Consider the following 9,068-nt stretch of genomic DNA (forward strand, 5'->3'; position numbering starts at 1 on the left):
GAAAGGATAAAGTCACAGCGACCCATACTGGCTGCACTACGCCACTACACGCACTCAAGAACGAAATAATGCTTCAAGGGGTTTGAAATAAGAGGTTTCGGGTTATTACTATCAAATGTACGTACACGTTACCGAAGATAAACAATTAATATATAAATACATACATGAATAAATAGGTAAATAAATACTGAAATAAATAAATGTATAAAAAATCGACCATGTTAAAAAACACATTTATTTATACATTTGTAAATGTATTCATTCATACACATGTATGGGCACAAGTATTAAAACACAATTTTATAAAGCTTGTGGATACATAGGACATATATTGTTATACATACACATATACATACATATATGTGTGTGTGTGTATATAAATATATATATACATAATCAGGGTCATATTTTTTTTTAAACTTTTTTTTTTACTATAAACATACAAATCTGAGTGTGAGTTAAAAGGACCTTTCCGGCCGCCGTCGTGTCTCCAACGTCTCATCTCGCTGAGATTCCTGACTTTCCCTGGCTGTACCTGCTCCTCCTGCGCAGCTCTCTTCTCCTCTTCCCCGCTGTTTGAGTCCCACTAGACATGTCAGAGTACAGCGCGGTGCCGAAGGCCGGCTCCGGGGCAACTCTCGGGGGACAGGCAACGCTTCTTGGGAACGAAGCAGGGGCCGTGAAGAAGGATGCGTTTGCGGACGCAGTGCAGCGGGCCCGGCAGGTGGGGGATGTGAGTGAGAGGCAGACGGGCAGTGAGAGCTAGCTAAAACCACAGAGAGCTGTGTTTTCACCTGGTCGTTAACGGTTGTTAACGGTGTCATACTAACAGAATAAAGCTGGATCATGTGACCCAACAAACATGCAATGTGTACAGGCTATAGAAATCAAATGATTAAAAAGCATGAAATAATTGGTCAATTATAAACTAGTGAATAAACCATGCATCGTTTGGCGATGTATGATAATGTTATGACACTATTTAGTGTGTCTTAACCTGCTTTGTTGTCATTTCATTCAGATTATTTCGACTGATCTAAATTATGCAGTTGCTTTGTATGATTGTGTTTTTGAGTCATGGTGGTCACACGGTGGACAAGTGGTTGCCGATATCACAAACTCGAGTGTCTATCGATACTGATATAATCCCGATACATTCATTTTAGACCATTGATGAACTATGAAGCTGTTAACAACACATTTGTGCTGAGTCATTTCAAACACATAATTCTCCAACTGTGTAACAAATATTGCTCTTCCAAAAAAAATAAATAAACAGATCAAACATGACTCAGCTAAAATGTTTTTGCTGTGCTTTGTATTTACATTTTTATAGTCTGCATAGTGAAGCATGGCTACCTGTCCAGAGAAACTACAAACAATCCAGTACCATCGAAAATGTGTACCTTAAAGTCTAATTCGACATTTATATTTAATTTGACATTTACCTTTGTGCCCCAGATTGCAGCTAAGATTGGTGGAGAAGCTGGCCCTCCTGTGAACATGAACACTGCATCAGATAGTTTTCCATTCACTGCACAGAAACGACAGCTGGAGGATGCAGGTAACTGTACCTCACACACACACAATAATAACCATAGTTACCTCAATATAATTTTTATTTTCAATTGCATTTATGGCATAAGTTTGTTGTTCTTGAATTTCTTTAGTTCTTCAGTTCTTTATTTTGATAACATTTAGCCCATGTTGTCCACTCTTACCAGCTACACTAGATATCTGTTGTTTTCTTGCGACAGATGAACCAGAGAGCAAGAAACTGGCTGCACAGAGTGACTTGGACTCAGCTAATGCACTATGTGAGTTCCTTCCTTTAAGGTTTGCACTGTTAGTGTTTGTAACTGTGTTTCCTAACACAGTTTGTAAGATAAACAGTTTTACAGTACTGCTGTGACTTTACACTTTTGCCCTTGTCTTTTCACACATCCTCTCATCTCCTGAGTCCATCAGTAACTCAGAATCTCTCCCTTGTTCTGTATTCTCATTCTCTTTTGCTGTCACATCTCAGCTATTGGTGCACAACTCGCAGTTCTTGCGCAACAACGGTGAGACCTGGTAGCTTTGATTTGCCTTTGTATCATAGCAGTGCAGCAAAACAAGACTGTTGCAAAAATACAACAAAAAAATCTACTAGTACCTGACTCTCTCACTCATTCTTGTACTTGCTTGCTGATGCAGGCCCACCTCTGCTACAGAAGAGTACAGTGTTCCAGACAGCATGGTGGGACTCAGTGAGTACAGCCTACACTAATGTCACTCACAACTCACACGCACACAAGTATAGATCTTACCCACTAAACAAAATGTGTGTTTCTTTGTCTTTATCCTCAGTTATTGGCCGTGGAGGCGAACAGATCAATAAAATGCAACAGGAGTCAGGTTGCAAGGTCCAGATTGCTCCAGGTTCAATCCTTACAATTATCAATTTTTATATTTTAAATTTTTGATGCCACCTTTGTTTACTGTGGATGTGTGTGTCCAAGACAGCGGAGGCCTTCCAGATAGGAGTGTCTCTCTCACAGGTCCCCCTGACTCCATTCAGTAAGTTATGGATTTCAAATTGGCTCATTATTAATTAAGTCTGAAGGGGACAGAGGTTTTTTTAAAACATTGTGTGTTTGGCCTGAACAGAAATTGAACTGGTCCACTCTTCTGTGTCTAGGAAAGTTAAGAGGCTGTTGGATGAGATAGTGTCACGAGGAAGAGGCACACCTCCCTCTTCTTATCAAGAGTCCACCAATGGGCAGAATGGCACGGTTCATGAGATGATGATACCAGCTGGCAAGGCTGGCCTCATCATTGGAAAGGGAGGAGAGACCATCAAACAGCTACAGGTACACTGCAGGGTTGTTGCTGTTGCAATTTAATGCCAAAAAAAAAATCAGTAGTATCAGTTAAGGCCGACATACCCACAGTGTTTGAGTTTGTGATACTCCAGGAGCGTGCAGGAGTGAAAATGATCCTTATCCAGGATGCCTCTCAGGGACCCAATGTTGACAAACCACTGCGTATTATTGGAGAGCCATACAAAGTCCAGGTACAGTCATAAAATTTGCAAAACAACTGTGGTTGCTGTTACAATTACTATTACTATTATTACTACAATCTCCTTTTCAGCAAGCCCAGGAAATGGTGCAGGAGATTCTTAGGGAGAGAGACCACAGTGGCTACAGTGAACAAAATGATTTCGGCTCCCGCATGGGAGGAGGCATAGATGTGAGTTTTTGCATGGATGCGAGGAATGGCATCAGCTGTCTGAACAAAATCTTAGTTTACGCTGTATATTTTCAACTCAGATCTCAGTACCACGACACTCAGTCGGCGTTGTCATTGGGCGTAATGGAGAGATGATCAAGAAAATCCAGAATGATGCTGGAGTTCGAATACAGTTCAAACAAGGTTGGAAAAACTGTGGTGATTATTTAAAAAAAATAACATATCGTTGACGTAACATTTGCATGATTGATGTACACTCACATTCGATTATCGTATTGCACAAAGAAGGACGATGATATGTCACCATTTGACCATTTTGACCCACCCTTATTGTGCACAGTATTGCAGCTAATGCTGACTTGAATCTTTCAGATGATGGGACTGGTCCAGATAAGATTGCTCACATCTGTGGTCCTCGTGACCACTGTGAACACGCCAACCAGATCATCAATGACTTGCTGCAGAGCATTAGGGTCAGGGAGGAAGGACAAGGGGTATGACTTGCTTTCACTCAAACGCACGCACAATATTTCTCGCTCTGAAACAAACCAATAGAAACAAGTCTTAAAATGTTGTTTAGTTTCATTTTAAATAGTTAAACAAGTTGTCACATGCACATGGTGTCCATGCACATATACACATAACATTCCCACAATTTTTTTTAGTTATCCAACATATTTGCAAAACTGTCATATCATGAAAGGAGAGATTTGTGGCAATGACAGGGTATTTAAACATTATATATATGGTAAATATCCATCAACAACGTGTTAGACAGCGAGAGACAATGGCTGAAGCTTGATTATTTACCTTTGCAGGAGAAAATGATCCACAATGGAATCTGTCTTCAAATTCATCTCCACTTTCAGCCGTATTTTTCGAATACATCATTGTGCATGTATGTGGGGTGCTACTGAACATATGAATAATTCTCCTCTATCTACAGGGTCCCCCAGGTCCTCCAGGCATACCCGCAGGAAACAGGGGCCGAGGTGGAGGACAAGGCGGTTGGGGTCCCCCTGGAGGGGAAGTCACCTTCTCTATTCCTGCCAACAAGTGTGGGCTCGTGATTGGGCGGGGAGGAGAGAGCGTCAAGTCCATCAACCAGCAAACTGGAGCGTTTGTGGAAATCTCTCGACAGCTTCCGCCCAATGGAGACCCCAACTTCAAGCTGTTCATCATCCGGGGCTTGCCGCAGCAGATCAGTCACGCCAAGCAGCTCATTGAAGAGAAGATCGAGGTACACCATCCGTGGTTATAGTCATCTTCAACTGGACTTGTTTGAGAGAAGTTGAAGGCATTTCACCACTCTCCTCTAAAAGACTTCTTCAGTTGTCGGTGTCCCCCACCATGACCTCAGGGCCTCAAATGGTGGGGAAACATATAGCTTATTACCAAGAAACTAACATGTTTAAAGGTACAATATGTAAGAAATGTATTGTTTTAAGTCAAAATATGACTAAATACAATATGATGAGAGATGAAATGACTTCAACTTAACTCAAGCAAGTCCAGTTGGCTACAGATAACTACTGAAGATCTTACACACATTTTTTTTGGACATACCAGTTACAGTGCAAGGTTATTTTCAAAATAGAATCCATAATTCATAATGTGGATGCATGTGGTGTGTCCTTCAGGGTCCTTTGTGTCCTGTGGGCCCAGGGCCAGGTGGACCAGGTCCTGCTGGGCCAGTGGGTCCCTACAACCCTAGCCCATACAACCCTGGACCGCCTGGGATTCCTGGATCACCACAGTAAGAGTCGCTACAACTATGACAAGGTCAGACTGCAGAATCTTTTTTTTTTTTTATGACGGTCACTGTGTCTAGGTGTCCATTAGAATGTAGCAGAAACTAACCGGATGTTTAAAGATTCCGTAAAAAGAAAACGCACATTTATGTGTTGTGATTCCAACAACTGCTGCAAAGTAAATATTGTGAAGTTAGTTCATTGAGATAAGCAGCAGGTGGTGCAAAAGCTTGTGACATCCCAGAAGAATAACAAGGAACTTGATGACATAAGTAAGGAACTCCTTTTCACTAAGTTGAAAGGTGTTGTGGTTTGGAGGGAGGGAGGGATGTTTCAGTACCATGATTTGCACTCATTCACATCTACCTTTCATTGATATACTTTGAATGTGATATTTCAAGACTTTTTTGAATTTTCTGTATTACCACAGAGCCATAAATTTGTATTGTGACTTGAGAGACGAGTGGCTAAACATTGGTTCCCTGACCCGGCCAAATCAACACGACCAGTGACATGACATTGTTTTGTAAACAAACAATGGCATTTGAGGCCGCGTGTGTGTTTGCGACCTTCTGTGTTCAGAAACAGTAGAAAAAAAACACAACATATCATGCAGCACCAGCTTCATTACTCCTCTTTTGCTTTGCTATTTTATTTGTTGAAGTTTCTTGCTTTTGCATGTGCAAAGTGCAGGTCAACATCATTGATGTCACCCACTGTGACTCATCTTAGAGGGCAGAAAAATATCAAACATTAGTCTTTCTGTCGGGCGTCCCAGTTGTAGCTTTTAGTATATTTTCACTATAACGCACCACACTGAATAAAATGACAGATTCTTGGGGCCAACAGGTCCGTCTGCTGGACTGGGCTGTAATCATGCTTATGAATTGTAGTCTGACCTGGGCCTTAGCTGTAACATCTTCAGAGCATCTGAGTTAACAGCAAATCACTTCTTCTTCTGTTCTCCTCAGTGGTGGACCTCCAGGTCCTCACCAGTATAATCCTCAGAGCTGGAGCAACACCTACCAGCAGTGGCAGCCTCAGGCTCCCCATGACCCTAGTGAGTCCCCTTTGAGTTCACATCAACTGCTCTATAGCACTTTCATCCCATGTCATTTAATTTACTATATGCCACCCAGTTCTTTCTGATGAGAAATTGCTTTTTATGTGTGGTAAGGTACACAGGATTACAAATGGAAATGTGATGAGATGCACTGTCTGTACTTCATGCAGTTCTGGCTAATCCTGTCTCTGTTTTCCCCCTGGTCTCCAAGCCCGGTCTCCAGGCCAGTAGCAGGGGCTCACCCTCACCCTATGAGGACCTCACCCCCTCCACCCTGCATCTTTTCTAGGCAAGGCAGCAGCCAATGACCCTAACGCAGCCTGGGCGGCCTACTATGCTCAGTACTACCAGCAGCCGTCGGGGGCTGTGCCAACCCAGTTCCCTGCAAACCCGCCTGTAGGAGCCCAAGCACCAGCGGACCAGACCACACCTGCTCAGATGCCAGGGGGCCAGCCAGACTACACCAAGGCCTGGGAGGAGTACTACACAAAGATGGGTGAGACTATCATCTGGAATCTACCCTGCGGATAATTTAACTGAGAGAGAAAGAGTCCATTTCCTATGCACTTTGGTGAAATGGTGTGTCTCTACAACACACTCAAATCAGCAGAATTTTAAATGTGTACGTTAATCATGATATGAATTTTATAACGGTGCTTGATTTTCCTTTTTTCCTTTTTAGTCCTGTGTCATTGACTTCATATAAACTTTGTTGTGACCGGTCTCTTCTGTGTGTCACCTCCAGGCCAGACAGGTGGTTCTGTCTCTGGAACTGCAGCTGCAGCCCCAGGGGCAGCAGTGGGAGCAGGGTCCACGACAGGAGGACAGCCTGACTACAGCGCGGCCTGGGCTGAGTACTACAGACAGCAGTCTGCACACTATGGACAAGCAGGACAGGCTCCTGGTCAGCCAGCCAATCCACAGCAAGGACAGGTTGGTGGCCGTCTGCATCAGTCTGCATCATATACGTTTTTTAATTCATAGCGACAAAACTGATGTTTTTTCTTTCTTTTTTGAATTCAAGACTCAGTGAGAGCCCAGAGCAGAAGGTCGCAGCCTCGAGAGAGAATCAAGAAGACAGGACGAAGAGGACATTACAGTTTTTTTTGGGGCCTGGATCTGTTCTCTGCTATTGATTTAGCTTTTTTTGTTGTTCGTTTATTTTATAAAGAGTGGAAGTAAAACCCTCTCCTCGCCACTGAACATCACCTGGATACTTTAATAATCGTGTGAAGTGAACAGACATTCTAATTTGCTTTACTTCTGAGGGGAAGGAAGACTGATGATCCCATCATGGCAGGTGCACAGAGCTTCTCAAAGCCTCTACACACATTTATACGTATATGCCAATATAAAATGGGAGCCTTGAAATCTTTCTTTCGTTGTCTTCTGAAGTCACCCGAGTCCCATTGTCAAAACTATAACCTTCATATCTTTGCGTAATATTTACTGAATGGCACAGAGCTATTAAAAGTCTAATCACATAATGTATGTGGTAAGGAAAGAAATCATAGAAATCTTTATTTGAAGCTAATTTGTTTGTCAGCTGTTGATTTTTCTTTAGGCCTGCATGATTTTTGTTTCATTAACCTTGATATTTTGAAAGTTTAAAGCTTTTAAGTGCAACTTCTGGTGATGTTTGTTGATATTCTGCCTGTCTTTACTCACTATGAAAAGAAACGGTATAAGGTGATTTTTATGCTGCGTCCTCCATCAGAAAACAGCCTCTGTAAAGCAATACTATCAAAACGGAGTGTGTGTGTGTGTGTGTGTGTGTGTGTGTGTGTGTGTACAGCAGCAACGCAGGGGCGGGTGAAGGCAAGAAACATTTATTCTGTCAACCTTTTGAACGGCCGGGTTTCTTGAGCAGGAGCATTCACAAGATCCAAACACGGTTATGCTGAGAAATAGAGAGAGTGTTGTGTGTGGAGCTGAAAGACTTTAACAGCGTTGTGTGAACTAATTTGACAATGATTTGAATGTAATAGGCTTTTGTTTATGTTCCCCGCTGTTGTAATTCACTGACAGAAACTGTATAGTTGTGAAAATTATTCTCCAAGAAGTAAAAGCCATAAGTCAAAAGATGGACGAAGAGTGGAGATGTGGCTTCATGTCGCTTACATTAAGATTTAAAGGTTCCTATTGAGATGTTTTACTTGGGGAAACAATGAATGCTGTTAAACTAAGTCCTTGTGTCTGTAAAGATTAGATTACTGTTTAATATACAGTAGGGTTATGGACCTTTGTTTTGGCCTTGGATGCAGTAGCGTGTAAGTATGTTTGGTTCATGTTCTCTCCCTGTTTTTCAGTTTTATCACATCTGCACTTCTTTCATTTTCAAATATTAATTTAGGGTTAAATACAAATTATATTCTTGTGGGTGGAAGAAATGGCTTAAAAAAACACATCACATTTTAAATTGCTGTGACTTCTGTCCTCAAAGCCTACGTGTCAAACCGTGTTGTCATTCTGTTTCATCTTAAGGCTGCATGTTCTTCCTCGTTACTTTGGTTTTCTTGTAATCCCTTATCCCTGTTTGTGTGCAAAAGAATGAAATGTAGTCTTCCAATGTGTCCCACCACAATATTATATTAAATATGTACCTATATTTGGCTGTTAATTGGTTTTTGACTTACATAGATGCGTCAGGTTGAGATTCTTGCATTCTGAGCAGCAGTTATGAGCCTCCTTCAGTGTTGATGTTGTAAATAAATGACCACCAGCAGCAATTCTCTGAACATAACAGTGGCCTGTGTTAATTGCTTAAGATTGTGTCTTCTGAACTTTTTGTTATCTTGCATTCCAGACATTAAAAGCTGAGATAAATTGCAAGATGTCATCATCCCCCCACCCCCAGATTAAATAAGAGAGAAATGACTACAGAGATAAATTAAAACCCACAAATATCTTTCCAAACCCTAATCTTTTTTCAAAGTAACCAACTGGACACACAGATAAATTAAAAAGACATGAAGGATTTTAATATCCTGTTCTATGAACTGTCTTTCTGACAGGGTTTG

General features: G+C 41.6%; 1 protein-coding gene across 7 annotated transcripts; it reads left to right on the top strand.

Annotated features, from left to right (window-relative positions):
* The first annotated feature begins 487 nt into the window (after positions 1 to 487).
* LOC122784850 (far upstream element-binding protein 2-like) lies at positions 488 to 8,786 on the top strand. 7 transcript variants are annotated; one of them, XM_044050235.1, is made up of 18 exons: positions 488 to 733; positions 1,462 to 1,564; positions 1,758 to 1,817; positions 2,027 to 2,063; positions 2,197 to 2,249; positions 2,350 to 2,421; positions 2,502 to 2,559; positions 2,681 to 2,852; positions 2,957 to 3,055; positions 3,136 to 3,234; positions 3,315 to 3,417; positions 3,607 to 3,728; positions 4,181 to 4,474; positions 4,875 to 4,990; positions 5,957 to 6,045; positions 6,338 to 6,544; positions 6,794 to 6,981; positions 7,073 to 8,786. In XM_044050235.1, the coding sequence occupies exons 1-18, from the start codon at positions 593 to 595 to the stop codon at positions 7,079 to 7,081; spliced, it is 2,022 nt and encodes a 673-aa protein (XP_043906170.1). In that variant the 5' UTR covers positions 488 to 592; the 3' UTR covers positions 7,082 to 8,786. The 7 variants fall into 7 exon arrangements, with proteins under 7 accessions (XP_043906170.1, XP_043906168.1, XP_043906171.1 ...); XM_044050233.1 differs by having other exon boundaries at positions 2,506 to 2,559; positions 2,650 to 2,852; XM_044050236.1 differs by having other exon boundaries at positions 488 to 724.
* The last annotated feature ends 282 nt before the right edge of the window (positions 8,787 to 9,068 follow it).

This window comes from Solea senegalensis, linkage group LG19 (assembly GCF_019176455.1).
Source record: "Solea senegalensis isolate Sse05_10M linkage group LG19, IFAPA_SoseM_1, whole genome shotgun sequence".
NCBI lineage: Eukaryota > Metazoa > Chordata > Actinopteri > Pleuronectiformes > Soleidae > Solea > Solea senegalensis.